The sequence below is a fragment of the Clytia hemisphaerica genome, unplaced genomic scaffold (genome assembly GCF_902728285.1).
Source record: "Clytia hemisphaerica strain Z4C2 unplaced genomic scaffold, Clytia hemisphaerica genome assembly, whole genome shotgun sequence".
Lineage (NCBI taxonomy): Eukaryota > Metazoa > Cnidaria > Hydrozoa > Leptothecata > Clytiidae > Clytia > Clytia hemisphaerica.
In genome coordinates this window covers 1,971,099-1,991,584 of record NW_027103621.1, presented here as the reverse complement: position 1 = coordinate 1,991,584, position 20,486 = coordinate 1,971,099, and the positions used below count along the sequence as shown (strand labels likewise).

The window sequence follows — 20,486 nt, the reverse complement described above, 5'->3', positions numbered from 1 at the left end:
TTTGAGTCTCTGTTTTGGAGATTTTTTTACAAATAATCATCAGAATACCTATAAATGGGAACGTCAAGTAAATCAAGAATTTCAAACGTGAAATCTCTCCATTTTTGAGCTTTCCATAACCAAGGCCTACAGATAGAGGGAACGGGAAAACCCATAATATCAAAAATATAATATTTGTAATCTGCCAAGGTTGATAACATTCAATACTCCCTTCGATGTATAGAAATTGCTTGTTATTCATTGTCTTGCAGTTAATAAAAGTAAATGCAGTGTGGCAAATGTTTTTGTAAGAGAAAGCCAAAATGATGTAATAACCTACGTAAAACCTTCCAGTAAATAGATTTTTGTCTTTGTTTGAAAATTTCAGTGAGTATAGGCTTTTGCAAACTGCAAGAGAACCCAGCACTGTCAGAGCCATCACTAGAGGATTCATGAGTCCCATTAAAAACTCTTGCATTATAATGGTCACTCCATTGACAGGGCATACATTTTCAAACTCTGTTCTGCCTTTTGCTATCCATTCTATGTTGAAAATTTGGTCAACAAAAATGTTTTCATTATTGCCAAAATTTTTGACGATGATAAGAGCTTTCAGCTGATAAAATGTCATGATGATATTGAAAGTGGCTGACGCAGATATCTCCTTGTCGTACGTAGAATCTTTCTTCTTCGCTACTTCTCTTTCAGCCTCGTCTTTCCGACGGCAGCATAATTTACATTTGATGCAAACAACCAGCTTGATCAAGAGATATTTGACATCGTTTGCGAAGGTCAATATCAATGCAAGGCTGATTGGGACAGAGAGAAAGAAAGTCCAAAATATGTATTTCTTGTGCGGAGAGCATTTTGAGTCACGAACACATCTTTTGTTGAAGTTTACAAAATAACCCTTCTCACATTGTCCGCATAAAGGTCCAGTTCTTTTGAAATTGCAAGTTGTTGGTGAAATACAAGTGGAGCTATCTTTATTGCAGCAATAGTCGCCAGGGCAGAGTATAAATTCATATTCGTTCTTCTTATTCATAAAACCATAGAAGTTGTCACGAGCTTTGATTGCACCATGTTCACAGGATGCTCCTGTCGGGCAATTTTGACATTGCAATATAGTATTTTGTAGGTTTTCCAGTATAACATTTTTTGATTTATCAATCTTTGTTGTTATGTTGAATTCTCTTCCGGCTGAAATAACTGGATAAGTTTTTTCTTCACATCTTTTGCAAGAAAGTGACAACGATTTTTTAGTTCTCGTCTGCTTATTCAGCATAACATTGAAGTTTTTTGGACACTGGATGGTCAAATTTGTCAAGTTACTTGACATTTGATTTTGGAATTCCCAATTCATTATGTCGAATTTTAAAGAAAGCGACGTTTCAACTTCGGTATGAAAATTATCCATATACAATTCTGTATCGATTATGTCCATCGCTCTTTCAAACTCCAATAGTTCATATAACTTCACTGATATGTTCTTGAGATGCAAGATCGAGGTTGCCTTTGCATTTATAAATTTTATTTGTCCAAAGACTCTGTTACCGACTGATTGAAAACCTGACAAATTGATCTTAGAATACAACACTTTAAATCCGGTAGCATATGAATTATTTTCCAACTGCGTATCTTCAAGAGTCAGAACGGAATTGTCAACAAGAAATATGTTACCGTCTGCCGTACTTCTCACCATTTGAAATTTTGTGATGGTAACCTGGCATGTCCCTGTGAAAGTGAAAACATTAGGACTAGCTTGACCGAGAAACATCACATTCATAACCTTGGTTTCATCAAGAGTTGTTTTTTCAAGTTTTAGTACACTTTTACTTGCATCGACGAGATTCCCAATTTTATCATTTGCCATACTCAAATTTTGAATAATAGCATTACCAAATTTGATCTCGAAGCAATGATTAATTATAGATGTATTTTCTACTCGTAAATTTGTAACAACTAGCTTTGCCACCCTCTTTTCGTTCCCTTCGAGCTGTACAAAGTTACCAATTAGTGAGTTTTGAATCAATAATCTGCTGATAATTGTTTGGTCGTCATTCGAAACTAGAAATGTTTGCCTCAATGTCATATTGAAAGTGTAGACATCAAAAATATCTACAGAACCAGACGTATGAAAGGCGTAATCTAAGATACTATCTTTAATTCGCACACCATTGATTACCACCTTTCCTTTAGAATTTAAAAGTATGATAGTTTCTGGCGCATGGGTATCGATGATTGAAATGTTTTTAATTTCCAATAGTAAACCTGCTCTCGATTCGATGACAGCTTCAGCATTGGTATTGACATTAATAAATTGTACTTCCTCAAATATCACTCTTGCTTCAGCGAACCAAAAGATAGATGTTTTGTCTGAACTTGATGATACCCAGGTTGAGTTGACGATTTTTAGATGTTTCACACTTACAGTGTTGGTAAATGAATAAACAAAAATATCAAAGCAGCTAACCCTGTGCATCTGGATGTCAGATAAAGTCAAAGTGGTTGATTTATGTGCCACAAACATTTCTCGAAATTCAGTATCGTTGATGCTCAGTTTATTGATTACAAGTTTTTTTGAAGGCGAGCTTATCTTGAACAGGGCATTATGTTTTGTGGACATCTTCGAATTTGTGATTTGTAAGTTATCAATACGCACCTCAGACTGTATGAATTTGAAGTAGTCGTCACTTATTATGGCTTTCTGGATAATGACGTCATCGATTTTGATATTTGTGATGTTTAGTTGACTATCTTGGATCAACATTACTCTAACAAGAAAACTCGATGTCAATTGAATGTCAACAATCTTGCCGGTGGACTTGTAAGCGAACAGAAGCATTTTAAATAAAGCGTGTGTTATTTTGCAGTTATTGATGCTGTAGTCTCGGACACGATCAAGATATATCAAAGAGCTTTCAGAAGGAATGATGATAATATCATAAGCTGAGCTAAGACTGTCTCCAGCGTAAATGTTGGCAAGCTTATTGAGGTTAATCGGTTCCAAAATTGTCTTTCTTGAATTGCGTTCTGAGGAATAGAATACTTTGTCCACTTTAAAATAATAGTCCTTGGAAATTTTCGGAAAGTTTTTTTCGATCAAGCAACTCTCTATACGAACAATCGATATATTTTTTATCCAAATTCGTCCACCTTCAATCTTCGATTCAAAGATACCAACACGGCCTTGCGACATTGTGTTTTCAGTACCGTCAATGCTCAACAAAGAGAAGTCGTTGATATGTAGATAGTTCCAATATTTCTTATTGTGATACTTTGGCTTTTCTTCCAAGTAGTGTTGTGATTTGAGAAGACTCTTTCTGATATCGATGAAAACGTCACCCTGGGTTTTCAAAAGAATAAATTTCGTCCGATAGGTGTAAATCGAAGCATTTTGAATAATAATTCTCATATTTATACTGCCGGCAGTCACCGAGACGAGGTAGATGTTGTCTAGATTAACAGAATCGATTTGAATCTCAATCGCTTTTGTGCTTCCTTCATCCACTCCAATAAATGCTTTACCATTTCCAAACACTATTGGATTCCTGCCATGATGATCATCTTTAATAAATTTCAAAGATACAACAGCGCTTGTATTTCTAAATTGAAACGGTCCTGTCAAACTGTACTTGAAGCTTTCAGTCAGCGATGTTTCGAAAACCAAGGTAATATTGTCATGCTCTCTTTGATTGAGAACATGATCAATAGTTTTACATTTTTCTGATGAGCTTCCGCAATTCTGTTGATCCTTTCCAGTCGGTGACAGGTGAATGATTTCTCCTTAAAAAGTAAAAACGCAAGCCATTATACAAGGAAGTTAATACTATGGATGATTAATACTCCTTTACTATTCTACAAGTATGATCTGTCGTGGTAATTCTTTTTGCCATAACTTTGTTTCTGGAACGAATAAACATATTGGACAAAAAAAGAAATTTAAATTAGAAAATTCCAACGAGGCAATCAAAGAATAAAAAGGAACGAAACTTACCATTTATTTCAATGAAAAAAGCAAAGATAAACAAAAGCCCTGTACTGTTCCAAGTCATCTTTTCCAGTTTCGACTGAATCGGTTAAAAAATTCAGGTGAAAACGATCGATCTATTTTAATATATTTTATTCCAAAGTTTATTTGTTTTTCATTATATTGACCAACAATTCGATATTCAATTATTTCTCATCCCACTTTTATCACAATATCGTTTTTGGGAAAATGTTATGAAAATAATAACTTTTTTCTCTGTTGGATATATTTTCGAAAAGCGCAGTTGGAAGATTTTTTTATAATTGGTTTTTATTAATTGGGAAAACAGAAGAACATCTGTAAGGGGATTTGGGTGTGAAAATCGTAATTGAAAATTTCACCCCTGTTGATTTTTTAAAGAAAAACAATTTAAAATTAGGTTATTCAAGAAATAAAAGTATAACAATGGCAGTGTACGTACGTACTAATCTTTTCTATTGAAATAAATTTATCACAAAAATACACACCCTGTTGTTAACCACTCGAAGAATAAATCAAAAATCGTCCCCAATTATAATTTTAAAAGAAAAATAAAACTACTCTTCTATAAATTCTGCATTTAAAAAACTTGCGTTTCACGCCTCCATGTGAAAACTAATGGCATAAATTTATTAGCTTCATATCCCTTATTGCGCACTGCATTCGTCAAAATTGCAAAGTATCCGTTAGAGATGTCTTTACGCTTAGCTCTTTCAAAATACAACGTGGAAATTTTGCAGAATGTAACACTCAGTACAACATAATGACGCATTGTTTCACTTTTATTTTTTTATATAGAAATTATTATGACGAAATGAAAACTAGATTTTTCAAAATATATCTACCTATTGTCCAATTCTATGTAAGAACTTTCTTAATGAGGCTGAAAAAACCCCGGAAAATCCGAAATAATCCTTCCCTCGCTCGAGCTAGTAGCGGGGATTACATTAAATTGTTTTAGTCTCAAGTAGAATATTTAGAGCAAATATACCCTTTGGATTAGTTCTTTGTCATGATTTTAGTGCAAAATTTCTTTGGCTCAACGACTAGAATTGCATCGAAAACGGCTCTGGTTACAAGAAATGACTAAAATCTTCCTATTCAAACCCAATCAATAGTGGTACTTAAGTATTAAAGTCACAAGTTTCTAATAAACGCCCCTCCCCTAGATGGGGCGCTCATTCTAAGGGGGCGTTTAAAAGTAGGGGGCGTTTATTCGAAGTAATACGGTAACAGGCTTCAAAGTCAAAAAATTAATCTAAACATTTTTTAACAATAAATGAAATTATGAAGTACCACAATGGAGAAAAAACTTTCTCTAAAATATTAGCAGCTTTAAAAGCATGGTTTATGCTGTCCACATTGGGAACGTTATAGATATATGCCACCGCTCTCATTTCGTTTAACAAAGAGATCAACAACAAACAAATCCAACTGACCGCATCCAATCGTTTCAGTAGAAACATTGTTCGCTTGTAAGGGTTCACTCTCCGGTGAAGATACGAAAATAATGCAAATGCTGAGGTGATATATAATATGCGATATATTGGGTTCGTCAAGAAGACAGACAGGCCTGCGACAATAAAACGTTCCATTAAGCGCCAAGCTTCCCACCAAAAATATTTCTCCTTGTATGGCAATTCGAATATTTCAACTAATCGGCCATCAGCTTTTTGGTATGCCTTTTGAGTCTCTGTTTTGGAGATTTTTTTACAAATAATCATCAGAATACCTATAAATGGGAATGTCAAGTAAATCAAGAATTTCAAACGTGAAATCTCTCCATTTTTGAGCTTTCCATAACCAAGGCCTACAGATAGAGGGAACGGGAAAACCCATAGTATCAAAAATACAATATTTGCGATCTGCCAAGGTTGATAACATTCAATACTTCCTTCGATGTATAGAAATTGCTTGTTATTCATTGTCTTGCAGTTAATAAAAGTAAATGCCGTATGACAAATGTTTTTGTAAGAGAAAGCCAAAATGATGTAATAACCTACGTAAAACCTTCCAGTAAATAAATTTTTGTCTTTGTTTGAAAATTTCAGTGAGTATAGGCTTTTGCAAACTGCAAGAGAACCCAGCACTGTCAGAGCCATCACTAGAGGATTCATGAGTCCCATCAAAAACTCTTGCATTATAATGGTTGCTCCATTGACAGGGCATACATTTTCAAACTCTGTTCTACCTTTTGCTATCCATTCTATGTTGAAAATTTGGTCAACAAAAAGGTTTTCACTATTACCAAAGTTTTTGACTTTAATAAGGGCTTTCAGCTGATAAAATGTCATGATGATATTGAAAGTGGCTGGTACGGATATCTTTTTGTCATCAGAACATTTTAGTTTCCCAGCTACTCTTCTTTTGATTTTCCTTTTCTGCCGATGACATATTCTGCAATTGATGCGAATCATCAGTCTTATGAAAAAATATTTAATGTCGTTTGCGAATGTCAATATAAATGCCAGGGTGATTGGAACAGATAGAAAGAAAGTCCAAAATATGTATTTCTTGTGCGGAGAGCATTTTGAGTCATGAACACATCTTTTGTTGAAGTTTACAAAATAACCCTTCTCACATTGTCCGCATAAAGGTCCGGTTCTTTTGAAATTGCAAGTTGTTGGTGATATACAAGTGGAGCTATCTTTATTGCAGCAATAGTCACCAGGGCAGAGTATAAATTCATATTCGTTCTTCGTATTCATAAAACCATAGAAGTTGTCACGAGCTTTTATTGCACCATTCTTACACGATCTTCCTGTGGGGCAATTTTGACATTTTAAGATAGTATTTTGTAAGTTTTCCAGAATAAAATCTTTCGATTCGTCAATCTTTGATGTTATGAATTCTCTTTCAGCTGAAATGACTGGATAAGTTTTTTCTTCACATCTTTCGCAAGAAAGGGACAACGATTTTTTAATTCTCGTCTGCTTATTCAGCATGACATTGAAATTTTTTGGACACTGAATGGTCAAATTTGTCAAGTTACTTGACATTTGATTTTGGAATTCCCAATTCATTATGTCGAATTTTAAAGAAAGCGACGTTTCCACTTTGGTATGGAAATTATCCATATACAATTCTGTATCAATAATGTCCATCGCTTTCTCAAACTCCAATAGTTCATATAACTTCACTAATATGTTCTTGAGATGCAAGGTCGAGGTTGCCTTTGCATTTATAAATTTTATTTGTCCAAAGACTCTGTTACCGACGGATTGAAAATCTGACAAATTGATCTTAGAATACAACACTTTAAATCCGGTAGCATATGAATTATTTTTAAACTGCGTATCTTCAAGAATCAGAACGGAATTGTCAACAAAAAATATGTTCCCGTCTGCTCTACTTCTCACCATTTCAAATTTCTTGATGGCAACCTGACATACTCCTGTAAAAATGAAAACATTTTGTTGAGCCTTACTCAAAAACATCACATTCACAATATCTGTTCCATTGAGGAATGCTTTTTCGAGCTTTATGACACTTTTGGTCGCATCGAAGAGATTTCCAATTTTAGCATTCGTCATGCTCAAATTTTGTATGTTTGTTGCGCCATCTTTTATCAAGAAACCATGATTTATAAGGAAGCTATTTTCTATTCGAAAATTGGTACCTGTTAGCTCTGCTAAAGTTTTTTCGTTGCCTACAACTGTCACCAATCCAGAAAGCACAGAATCTTTTATGGTTAAGTTTCCGACAATAGCTTTTTCCCCAGACATTAGAAATTGTTCTCTTAGTGTTGTATTGAGTACGGAAACATCAGCAATCTCTGCGTTATTATTCGTCATATTGAAAGCACACTGCAAGGTACTGTTTTCCAATCGTAAACTCACTACTTGTAATTTTCCTCGAAAATCTACGAATATGTTGGTTTCTGGGACATGAGTATGGATGATATCAATATTTCTCATTACTACATGACAATAGAGTTTCGAACTGAAAAGAGCCGTTGCGTCGGTGTTTGTTTTTTCAAATCGAACTTTATTGAATGTTGCTCTTGTCTGAATGAGCCAGAAAATAGATGATGGGGGTCTTTCTGTTAATCCAAAACTGGAATTTACGATCTTCATATTTTTCACGCTAATAGTGGTCGTAAATGTATAAAAGAAACGACCTAGAAATTTGATGTTGTGCATTTGAATGTCAGATAAAGTCAGTACGGCATGAGCCCACGTTTTAAACATTGTTCCTTTGAATTCAGTATCATTGATAGAGAAATTATTTAACACAAGTTTTGATAGACGCGATAAATGAAAGAACCTGCTTCGTGACATGTTTGAATTTGTGATTTGTAAGTTGTCGATAAATACCTCCGATAGTGTCAATTTGAAGTGTTCATCCATAGTCCATGATTTCGTTGAATATTTGGTAATAATGTTGTCAATTTTCATATTGGTAATACGTAGGTTACTCAGTCGAATGAAAAGTATTCTGCTAAGGAAGCTAGATGTTAAATCGATGTTTGCAACCCGACCAGTCGATTTGTAAATCGTCATAAATTGACTCAATATAGCTTGTGTTATAGTACAGTTGGTGATACTGTTATCGTTCACATTTTCAAGATATATAACTGATGATTGATGTGGTACAACTACAATATCAAATTCTGATCTAAGACATTTTCCTTGGGAATGTTTGGCAAATACATTGAGGTTGATTGGCTCAAAGATTGGAGTCCTGAACAAGCTATTAGGAGAAAACTGTTGATTCACTTCAAAGTAAAAGTCTTTCGAAAATTGTGGAAAGTTTTTCCCGATGGTGCATTGCTCCATACGAAAAGTCTGCACATTCTTTATCCTAATTCGTCCACCTTCAATCTTCGTTTCAAAGATACCAACACGGCTTTGCAACATTGTGTTTTCAGCGCAGTCAATGCTCAACAAAGAGAAGTCGTTGATATGTAGATAGTTCCAATATTTCTTATTGTAATATCTTGGCCTCTCTTCCAAGTGGTGTTGTGATTTGAGAAGACTTTTTCCAGAGGGAGATAAAAACTCCCCCTTTATGATTCAACAAAAAAATAAATCTTGTTTGATTTACAAGAATAGACGCATTTTGGATAACGATTGTTATTTTTGCCTTACTGTCTGTTACATTGATAAGATAGACTTGGTCTAAATTAATAGAATCGATTTGAATTTCAACCTCTTTCGTGCTTACTTTACCTTCTGCTATGAAAACTCTGCCATTTCCGCGCAATATTGGATTTCTTCCCTGTTTCCCATCTTTGATAAATTTCAAAGATACGGCGCTTGTATTTCTAAATTGAAACGGTCCTGTCAAACTATACTTGAAGCTTTCAGTCAGCGATGTTTCGAAAACCAAGGTAATATTGTCATGCTCTCTTTGATCGAGAGCATGATCTATAGTTTTACATTTTTCTGATGAGCTTCCGCAATTCTGTTTATCCTTTCCATTCGGTGATAGGTGAATGATTTCTCCTAAAAAGTTGAAAAATGAAAGGTTTTTAAAGCACTCGCTAAGGAAACTTTTTGCAGTAAAAGCTCCGGGTAATTTGTTATAGGCTCAAAGCTCGTTTATCGCGAATTACCAACTAATACCAACTTTAGAACAAACAATCTTTATTTATCTAACCGGTTTCTTTATGCTTTAGTAAAGGTTTCTAAATAACTGCTCAGTATAAAAAGGAAAAAATAACGGGTCAAGAACCACTCTCTGTGCGCATGACCGACTGACCAGTTGTAATTCTCATTATCTTTGCATATTATAATGTGGTTTTTTTCGTAAAGAACGGGACGGGTTTTAAAAGGTAACTTACCATTTAGTCCGATGAAAAGAACAAAAAGAACCGTCGACCTCATCCTCGTTTTACACTTTGACGACTAGCTTAATTCAAGGGTTTGGATTGAAATGAAAAAGTACTAGGTTCTTCGTTTGTTTTTTTTACGCGGTCTAATTTTCTTTCGCAGAGGTGCATTAATTTTCTCATTTTCTAAAAGAGGCTGATTACTGATATCATGATGATAGCATTGTTTGAATCGTTTCTTCGTTTTTCCTTTTAATTACAAGTTCTAGAAAATTAGCTTCTCATCATTTCGGAAAGGTTTTTCTATACAAAACACACAGTCGTCCGATGACTGTTTCTATTGATCTTTCTAACTGCTGTTCTATGGTGTCTAAATTCAAATTTAAAATCCAAATAAACAGACTTCTTTTCTTTAAATGATGGTTTTTATTAGTTGAATGACTGTGTGAAGTACTTATAAAGTATATCTTTAAAAATAGCTGCTGCTCGAAGTATAATATTTTCCCTTTCCAAACGGTAAAGAATTTTAACAGTCATCTGTTTGAAACAGTCCTCACAATCTAACTCTTTCTGTAAATAGGAATTCTGTCCGTCTTTTTTTTCACTTTCGCCAATCTCCAACTGGCATTGTTATCCGTGTGATTCGCCATGCACTTAAATAATGGCTTTCTTAACTTTTATAACCGCTGTATAAAAAGTGGAGAAGATCTCCCACTTTTTCTTCTGAAATACATTTTTGTACCCTCAAATATCAAGGCTTGAAACTTGAATGAAAAATAATTGTCATTATAGAAAGAAAGAATGGTTAAGATTCAAGAAGATTAAAGTTTCAGGACAGAACAAACTTTTACATTGGACCAACAAACTTTGAAGATGGGATAAAAGTTTTTCTTTTGAAGTGTTTCTAAGTAACTATAAACATATATCTTTCCTTTCTTTTGATGTGTAGAATGAAGATGACATGTTTTTGGTCAATGGTAGTAATAATTCACCCTTCGCCTCGCCTATCAAAATCAATAATAAGAAAGAACCAACCACACCCAAGAAAGCCAGTCAAAGTCCTCTGGTCGTTAGTAACCGACAAATTAGTATCACTGAAGATTTATTGTCTCCAAGCAGACCAATTCAGGTATTTGACATAACTATTTAACTTGTCAGAATCTCGCTTGTTACAATGCTGGACAATAGGTATGTAGACTTCTGCAATATTTGCAAAATAATTCAATATAGATCAAAAACAAGTTCTGGGTGCTTTCCAAACCCATCCAAAGTCTTTCAAAGTCACCCACTGCAGTCTAACCGCAAGGGTAAACCACAAGGGCTTGATTAACTGGCTTACACCAGTATCAAAGCGCTGATTCTTTGCTTGTGGTTCCCTCAAAAGCAATTCAAAAGCAATGCAGCGACTTCAAAAGTATTTTTCTCAATTTCCATCCCCTTTCAGACACATTGAAGAGTCATTTTGCTCTATTTCTCACCATTTTTCACTGAAATTTCATTTGTCTACAACCTTTTGTCCAGCATTGTAAAACAAGTACTTATAATACCGTCCTCAATTTTGCGGGTCAAAACGGCGGGTTATATTCGAATTCCCTTCAGTTACCTCGCCGCCCTCAAAATTTCAAATACATATACTCGCTATTAAACGTAAGTGTTAGTATCAGATTATTCTTTGAAGTAATAAAAATTCTCACCTTGGATTTCTACTTAGGTTCCTGGCGAAGACGATTTTGGCACCAACACTTTCGGGCCTGCTCCTGACGGATTTCTTGAAGATCTAAATCTAGAAGGATTACCGTATGAAAAACAACTTTACCTTCCTTGCTATTTCATCATCTCCCTTACAAATTTGCAGAACGATTAAAATCTCTCAGTCATATTGATTTTTCGGTCGTATTTTTAAATTATATAAAACTTTTAGTTTTACCTTTTCTTAAGTTTTTAAAACTTTTAAGATTCATACCGATCATTTAAATAGGACCAGTGTCTGTATTCTGAACATTTTAAAAGGAAGTTATCTATCAGTTTCTATTGGTGTTTTGATCAGGGATGAGCTGTTACCACCAGTGTTTGAAGAGGAAGAACTGAATGACATTGAAAAACCGAGATACAATCAAGATGAAGTGGCCAAGAAGAGGCGAAGGCTGATCGATGGTAAGCTTAGGAGATTTATAATTATATGCTGTAAGCATTACTTTTGGAAGGCTTTATCTGAAAACTAATTTTTTAAATCAATCTATTAACTTGAACTTTCACACAATTTTTAACATTATTTTGGCCATAATACACTAATAACGCTTGATAAATGTTTCATGATATCAAATGGTTCACAAATTTTTTTTTACTGACAAAAAAATAGTTCTTTTCCCACAAATGTGTTTTAAATTAATTTATAACTACTATTTTACCTCATGTAGATATAATGATTGACGAACTAGGAGATCAAGCGCGAGAAGCAATCGAACCAGTCGATCTCGATCAACTCTTACAAGACGCCAAGAACATCAACTTTCCCACACTCGGTAACAAAAGCTCTGAAGATGAACTGCGAATGGGATTATCAGAGCCAAGTAAACTTACACCAATAGAAGAAATTTCTTTTCCTGCTGTCGAAGACGGGGATTTGGTAGAGGAGATAGGTGCACTTGGTATGGATACAGGTCTCGATGCTGGTGTGTTGGAAGAAGAACAAACTACTTTCACTGCCATAAGAGAAGGAGGCGAACAAAAAACAGTTATTGGGGTGAGTTTTCTGAAGTCTAATTTCAATCCGATTTCAAACATCTTTTAAAATACAAAGTTCAGATGATAAAGCGAGCGTTGTGACTTTATTTTAGAATCCTAAAATCGTTCCAATGTCAGAAGTTCTTTTTAAATACTCTAAATCACCTGGATTAGTACTAGTAATCGTATGGTTTGGAGTGCAATTAACGATTAATCACGAGTAACAAAGGAGAAAAGAGTAATTTGCACGAGTCCGAAGGACGAGTGCAAATTACGGTATTTTCTCCTTTGTCACGAGTGATTTATCATTAATTGCACGACAAAACATACGATTCCGAGGTAATCGTCAGTAAATAATCATTAGTAAATCATAGTTTTTTTTGTAAACATTCGAAAACCTCCTTTTTTTCTTTTGTTTAAAAAGAAAACATTGCAGTGTAATTTTTCTTTGTTTTCAATTAAAAGAAGCTATTGTAACGTAACATTTCTTTGTTCTTTTTTATATTGAAGAAAAAAAATGTCTTTGTTTTTTATTATATAGTAAAAAAAAATCTCTGACACAGGACTTGGGAGAGAAAAGAATAAGGGGACAAAAGTGTCCCCCCGCCGAAGAGTGCAAAAAGTGGTAATAGTGCAATTAACGATTAATCGCACTCCTCTAAACCAATCAGATTCGAGTAATTTTGCACGGCTGACGATTACACTTCGTAATATGCATCGCGGGAGTTATATCTTAATATACTTAACCTTCCAATAAGCACCCTTAAGACTTCTAATAAGACTTCTAATCAAGTAGTTATTGATTGTATTACTTGTGAGACTACAGATGCGGATCTTTATCTCTTTTGTTTTGTTTTGGATCAATTCAGGAGCCAGTTGACTGGGAAAACCAACTTTTCACACCAGCCGATGCTATCATATTGAAACCAACGAAAGCTCATCCTAAAAAGAAACGCAAATTGCAAATCGATAAGAATACAACGCTTTCGGGAGAAGATATCCGAAATAATTTGGCAAATCCAGATAGTTTAGTTACTGTGCCAGTATGTTGAATTTTTTATCGATATCTATGTTTCGTTACAATTAAGTGCATAGTTTATTCCGATTTGATAGGGAATATGGTTTTTGCAAGGCTTTGAATTTAATTTTTTTTTCTATTATTCTTTCAAATTGCGTTACTTTTTTCAAGGAACTCTTAAATGAAGTGATATTTCTTAAACCTTTTGCCCAACCTGATTTTTAGATAAGTGCTGGCACTATGTTACCTGGCGCAAAAGAATTGTTCAATAAACCCTTGTTAGGAGGTAAGCGATTTATGATCTTCCTCAGTGACTAAGACACATTCTGATGACTACACAAAGGCTTTTATTATTCTCACTCTTAGAACCAAGTCTTGGACTTTCGTGGGTGAGATGCGATCGTCATCGAAAAGTGGCCTCTTCTCTATCAAAATCAATACAAGCCTCGTTTTCCAATACAGAAGTTTCTTCAAATCACATTCATACATTTTCACCATCATCAATTCTGATACAAAAGCCCAATCTTTCAGTAACATCTTGTGAACGATACTTCAAAATAAAAAACGAGGCCCGCAATAATTCAATACATTTCGAATAGTGTATAGAAATATACATTCTCATTTTCCGCCCTTGGTGTACTTTGAGGTCAGGGTTTGGAAGTTCGAACCCGCACACACCCAGTATCCTCCCACCCTAATACCCGTGTGGCGCCTTATGCAACAGGCATTTTAAAAAGAAAGTGTCAATGATAATATTTTCTAGACATGAGACGCCATCCAAGTTTACAGAAATGGTGGGACAACAATGCATGTTTAGACGAAGGCTCATCGTCGTCATCATCCAAAACTAAAAGGAAAAGGTTGCGATTGGATCGCCCGACGTCCTCCGAAGAAGATGACATCAATCTCCTTCTTGATCTTCCCAAAAGTCCTGAGGTTTGTCCACTAGCCTATACTAGACGTTATTACTTTTTTTTCTACGCAGTATTATCCACTTTTTCAAATAGTTGGAGCCCATGTTTCCTAGGCTGCTGACATCCACTAACGGATTCGTGCTCCTTATAGATACTACCTGGGGTTTTGTAGAGGTCTGCGATTCAGACTACATGTTTCCGGGCTCCAAACATTCGATTTTTTATGTCACTTAAACTTTCGGAGCCCTTGTAGTAGGGAAAAATCGAATTTGCGTCAGGACACTTTGGATGGCTTTTTTTCTTCAAAAATCGTCAAAAGTGAAACTCACCAAGAAACAAAATAGAAATTTCTGTGGGTAAAAAGTTTTTTGATAATCCACAAAAACACAACATGCATTTAATTATGGAGTGGCTTATTTAAGGCTAATAAATAAGTCTCTATTATCAAATGCTACATTATAACAAGTTTCACCGAGATGTACGTTTGATGCCGGTTTAATTCCTTTTTTCATTATTGCACCCCCATTAGCCTAACTCTATCTCTATCCCTACACGCGATTTTTTAATCACGGTGTCGAGGAAAAAGCCGTGGTAGTCTGGTTCAAGCAAATCCCCATAAGACGAAGACTGTTTTTTAGTCGCGAAGTATTCGTGACCGGTAAACCTTTGAAATACAATTTTGAATTTTTACGACGCAAGGCAATGACTGATTCGTTTCAATTATACGTGTTTCAATGGAATTATTATAGAGACTGGAATGACAACTGACTGATTTTTACCGATTTCTCATGTTCAAGCCTTGCCCGCCCGGGGGGGGGGGGCACTCGATTTTGAAAACGACCGTATGTTCGGCCAAAACTCAGGTCTCTAAAATCGGACCTTTACAGTGCAGGAAAAATGTGGCTGAAAATGGACCCTTATAGTGCAATTTTTTGAAATTTTTTGTCCAAAAAACCTACCCTTAAGGGCCGCACGTCCGGTTGGTCACTTACCTGGAGTGCCCCCCCCCCGGGCTTGTCCGCCGTAATGATATTATTGTTCACCCTCCTTCTTTTCAACCATTAGTATATGATGAGGCTACAAGTCTATATGATAAATTTATAGTCTTATTACTTTTTCTCGACCTCACCCCCGTGTACTTCAGGCTTTGTTTATGTTACTAATGGAGTCCAGAGAATATTATGCTGTGTATTTTCAGCGCAGGATTGCAAAAAATGTGATGTCGTTTAAGGGCACCTTGGAGGGTATTTGTCCATCACCTTTTATTTATATAAGATGTGTGCGAGTATCTGTATCCAGTTTACTAGGCTATCTAAAGAAGAAGTAGGGGTTGCGATATGACGGGTATGTGTCGCCCGACTTTCGACCATCGGAAACCCTTAGCGGGACTAAAAAGGAGAAGAATGTCATACCCTCTTTTGGAAATCTTTCAATTGGCAAAAAAAGATTTTCTACTATTCGACCGTTAATGGAATCTACACTTAATTTTCTGATTCTTCCAATCCTTACAGAGACTTCCAGGTTCCAAGAATGCACCCATAAGGGCGGCACATACCCGTACCTTTATCTTGCCTAGGAGGGTTGTGTTTTCTTACTTTAGCTATTTTTGGTCATTTTCGACCGTTTTAGCCCTACCTTACAGGGCTGTAATATCTAAGCAGTGGATTTGAAATCAGCGCTGTTTAAATATTTTATAGTGTGTCTCTATCTCTTTTCTTCAATTTTCAATTCTCCATGTTTAACTGTCTATTATTATAAATGCAGAAGCAGCCAACGAGACCATTTCCCCGAAATATCTGCTTCTCTTTTCCAGGAGAGAGCTTTTTTTGAAAAATGGGGAAAGAGATCCGATTTTCTAGGAAAGGAAAGACCTTTTCCTTAAAACTATCTGTTTCCCTGCTCCAGCTGATGACGTCATCAGAGAGAAACAGATCAAAATTTCTAGGAGATGACATAATAAATTGGGAAACAGATGGAATTTTCTGGGGGAAAACAGATATCAATCACAAAAAGCAAACGAAACAGATGAAAATTTCCAGGAGAGGGAAACAGATGTCCAATTCCTTATAAGCTTGGGAGAACAGATCAAAATTTTAATTCTGAAAATTGTGGAAACAGACCAAATTTTCTAGGGAAGTTACTTTTGAGATTAAAAATTTAGGTTTTGAGGAGAAACAGATCTTCATTTCTAGGAATAAGTTTTTTGAAACTTTTGGCCAACAGATCAAATTTTCCAGGAAGGCTGGGAAACATGTTTAAAAAAAGGTTTTCGATGGATGCTTTCGTAAAAATGGGTGCTGAGAAATTGTTGAAAAAGTTAATTGTCAGCATACTGTGTAGAAATAAAAAAATATTAGAAAAATTTGAAATTATTGTGCCTGTACAGAGTGATTGCCTTTATGGGTCAAAGTTTCCGCGTTTACGAGTTTTCCGCTCGCTTTGACCTTTCTGGAAAATTTTCCTCGGAAACCCGTGGCTCGACACAAATTTGTTCCGCTTGGAACAAAAACAAAGGAAACCAAAATGGTAGCCTTTTGCAGCGGGATTTTTTTTAACATGTGTGTTTTTAGAGATTTTGCTTGTCAAAACTGTCCTTCTCACAAATTATCCTGCCAACCTTTACAGTAAAGTAATAAAGTAAAGCACTTCAAGAGGAAAGAATGGAGAACAGTTCTGATGTAGATTCAAATGATAATGAAACTTTCAAAGAAGAAGAAGGAACAACAAACGAAAGTGAGCCAGATGAAGTTCCATCACAAGCAATAAATCTGAACAATCCAAAGGCAATGAAGAAACTATTACAAATGTCTACTCCAAGCCCACAAGAGCTTGACCCAGATGAAGAATATTGTTTTGAATCAAGTACACTTTATGAAGATAAAAATGCGTTCATTTCAAAGCTTATTGAGAAGATCAAAGAAAACCCATGTTTGTACGACCATTCAACCTTTGGGTGGCGCTACCCTGAAAACAAAAAAGAAGTTTGGGAGAGAATTGGGAAAGAGCTTCAAGTTGAGCACAGTGAGTTTTAATGATGATATAATATAAAATTATCCTTGATTTTATTTACTGTATGACACTCAATTACATTTTATTTTTACAATTTTATTTTATTTTTAAGGAAGTGTACAGTACGGTGAAGGCTTCTTCGTAAAAGCGAAAGACATGTATCTATTTTTGGATCCGGCATGCGGGAATAGTGTCAGGACCTGCAGGCGACCTGGTAGGGTTGGGTATGGGTGTGGTTTGGGTGTGGTTACGTATCAGATTGGCTAAGAATTTGGTTATTATCAGTTAGGGTTAGGGTTGGAGCTCAAAACAAGCACTCTTTTGTGATTTTCTCTAAATATAGTCTGGTCTGCAGTTTGTATATACAATATAAATAGCCGTCAGAAACACTATCTCGGCATGAATCCGTGGCGCAGTGGATAAGGCATTGGGTTTCAAATCATCGGAACTTTGCATTTAGTGGGTTCGAATCCCACCGGTGGCGATCTGTCGGTAAGTCATTCAGTAAGTTAGAAAACATAGAAAATAACTCACATAACCAGAAAGTCAGGAAAACTACGAACAAGAGACTGGAAAGTACGAAATAAGTCCAGATCTGTCTTTCGTCTTTACGAAGAAGCCACGACCGTACAGTACAGACTATGTGCAAACTTAAAAAGGTCATTTTGTTTTGCATGAGATTTCCATTTCTGCACTAAGATTCCTCTGCCACTTTTCTACCGAGAAAAGACCCATGGTGGCCAGCAACCCTTGAGATCCTTAAAATCCTTGAAACGTCCTTGATTTTATTTCTACCCTTGAAAATTTCCTTGAAAACCTTGAAAATATGATGATTTTCAGTAGACCCTTGAGCTACCATAAGTTAGTCTAATGTTGACATCCCTCTTCTAATTCCGACACCCTTCTTTAGAGATAGGAATAATAGAAAGGTCAGAATCACTGATAGAAAAAAGATTTATCCCTCTCTGATTGCTAAGCAAAAAAATTGGTTTCAATCAGCGATTTCGACCTTCCTATTATCAATTTCTATGGGGGACCGTTTCTATCTCCAAAGAAAGTGTCGAAATTAGAAGAGGGATGTCGACATTAGACCAACTTACAGTATGAAATTTAGAGCCTTGAAACCCTTGAAATTCAGAAACCTGGAAAAGATTTCAGTTCATTACTAAGAACCTTTCAAATGCAAAATTTTCCCCACTTTGTGGGGATAAAAGTATATAAGCCTACAAGGAAATCAAGCTATAAAGAAAGCTAGAAAATAAACTAACGCTATTGTTTTGGACAGATGCACGGTGACAGGAGGGGTCAGGGGTGCCAAGGCTTCCCAGCGGAGCTTTTTCGAGGGGGCCAAATTTTAGGAAAATCCTAGCTTAGACAGCGCTTTGAAACGTGAAAAGGCGCTCATTTATAAAGAAAATTGCAAACTTTATTAAATTATTTTTAGAAAAATGTGACAAGTGCGGGATGGGAATCTAATGCAAAACGACGTTAGTAAGGATGTCATGTTGAATAATTAAAAATTCCAACATCAAAACAATGATAATAAATAAGTGTACGCTGTAATAATCATACACTAATGTGTCATTGTTTCAATGCTGGACATCCTGACTAGCAAAATGTCTATGCTCACGATTTAGTCCCTTTTTTTAATTTTTAACTAAGATCTCCAATTTTATTTTCTCAATCTCTTTTATTTTAGTAACCCTAGAAAAAGAATTCAAGAAATTGAAAGATAATTACCGTAAATGCTTGAAACGTCGCTCAAAAGCTGAAAAGTCAAAAAATCAAAACAAACAGTTGGCAACTTGTAATTTCTTTGAAGAACTATCATTTCTTAAAGGTCACTTTCCACCTGCAAGTGATTTAGAAGTTAGAACTGAATCTATTCAAATACCCCAACCATCACAAAGGCAAGCAAGAACTAAGACACATACAAAAAAGTCTTTAACTTCTTTATCAATGAAAAAGTTTTCTATCCAAGAGCTGAATCCAAATGATATATCGCAAACAGATATTGCACTAATGTCTACAAATGCATCAGAAAACAATGTAACTGCAAACAATCCACAGTCACTTACTCCAACCAAAATTGATCAAGTTGGAGTTGGAGAGCTGGAAACAACTAAAATGATAACTAGTGATAGTTCATTACACTCCACAAGTTCTTTTGATATTCAATCTGGACAGGCTGCAACCCAAAATGACAATACTCAGCTGTTGAATGTGAGGTACTTTCCAAGTGGTAAATTACCTAATGGTATGAATTCTACACATGAACCACCGGAAAAGAAACATAAACTCCACAATGGTAATATGACTGAAGCAGACCCAAATATAAAAGACACACACCAACTTTTTTGTGAAAGCTTAGTTGAACCATTGCGTAGTCTTTCACCAAAGAAAAGTAAACTTGCAAAAATGAAAATTATGCAAATATTATACGAGCTGGAAGAATAGCCTCGGATATGTTGAGTCTTACAGTGTTATCATAATGTTTTTGAATTGGATACGGAGAAACTCTTCCCAGTTTATTTAGGATTTAATTTTTTGGACATCTAGATATTAGCAACCTTTCTAGTTATATTACATAATTTGAACTGAGTGTTTCATTTGAGAAAAATATTTAACAAGTTAAAATTTGACTTTATGTTTATCAATCAACCCTCTTTGAATAAACAATTATTTTTTATTTGTATTTTTCTTGTAGTTTGTGTATTATATTTTTGTACCAGTGGTTTATAGTAGAAGTACGATTTTTACATACTCTTAGTAAATAGTCAGTAAGTAACAGCTAAACTGCTAATTTCTTTTCACTTTTCATTCCAAATTTTATGAGAAGGCCATTGTTTGAAAATTTATTATTTCAAAAGTGCAGATTTACAGCATCATGAAATTTAATTGAAAAATCACAATTACAAAATGAAACATGCTTCTCAGAAAAAAAATTTGTGATTAGGGGAAAGCTCCTGAAGTATACTGTACACTAGGTATTTTAAAACCAAAATTGTCCGAACCTCCTAGCTGTGTTTTTAAAAATAAAACTATTTTTTTACTTTTCAG

At 35.2% G+C, this 20,486-nt stretch overlaps 3 protein-coding genes across 3 annotated transcripts in view; 2 read left to right on the top strand and 1 right to left on the bottom strand.

The window, feature by feature from the left end:
- LOC136802299 (double-strand-break repair protein rad21 homolog) overlaps window positions 1-20,486 on the top strand; it is a 32,210-nt gene that overhangs the window by 8,359 nt on the left and 3,365 nt on the right. The window contains exons 7-13 of the mRNA XM_067059014.1: window positions 10,711-10,890; window positions 11,473-11,558; window positions 11,809-11,915; window positions 12,179-12,504; window positions 13,355-13,528; window positions 13,729-13,789; window positions 14,267-14,439. Coding sequence (XP_066915115.1) covers window positions 10,711-10,890; window positions 11,473-11,558; window positions 11,809-11,915; window positions 12,179-12,504; window positions 13,355-13,528; window positions 13,729-13,789; window positions 14,267-14,439 — 1,107 coding nt within the window. The remainder of the gene's footprint in view (window positions 1-10,710; window positions 10,891-11,472; window positions 11,559-11,808; window positions 11,916-12,178; window positions 12,505-13,354; window positions 13,529-13,728; window positions 13,790-14,266; window positions 14,440-20,486) is intronic.
- On the bottom strand, window positions 40-4,093 carry LOC136802271 (uncharacterized). The gene is made up of 3 exons (XM_067058984.1): window positions 3,977-4,093; window positions 389-3,765; window positions 40-48 (listed from the first exon to the last, which is right to left on the bottom strand). The coding sequence occupies exons 1-3, from the start codon at window positions 4,032-4,034 to the stop codon at window positions 40-42; spliced, it is 3,444 nt and encodes a 1,147-aa protein (XP_066915085.1). The 5' UTR covers window positions 4,035-4,093.
- LOC136802347 (uncharacterized) lies at window positions 16,954-20,222 on the top strand. The gene is made up of 2 exons (XM_067059073.1): window positions 16,954-17,438; window positions 19,126-20,222. The coding sequence occupies exons 1-2, from the start codon at window positions 17,078-17,080 to the stop codon at window positions 19,881-19,883; spliced, it is 1,119 nt and encodes a 372-aa protein (XP_066915174.1). The 5' UTR covers window positions 16,954-17,077; the 3' UTR covers window positions 19,884-20,222.

Bases quoted from the DNA above. Each gene is read 5' to 3' on its own strand.
- LOC136802347 (XM_067059073.1), top strand. From the start codon at position 17,078: ATGGAGAACAGTTCTGATGTAGATTCAAATGATAATGAAACTTTCAAA. The intron at 17,439-19,125 runs GTGAGTTTTAAT...CTTTTATTTTAG, and splicing joins AGAGCTTCAAGTTGAGCACA to TAACCCTAGAAAAAGAATTC.
- LOC136802271 (XM_067058984.1), bottom strand. From the start codon at position 4,034: ATGACTTGGAACAGTACAGGGCTTTTGTTTATCTTTGCTTTTTTCATT. The intron at 3,766-3,976 runs GTAAGTTTCGTT...TTACTTTTTAAG, and splicing joins TTTTTTCATTGAAATAAATG to GAGAAATCATTCACCTGTCA.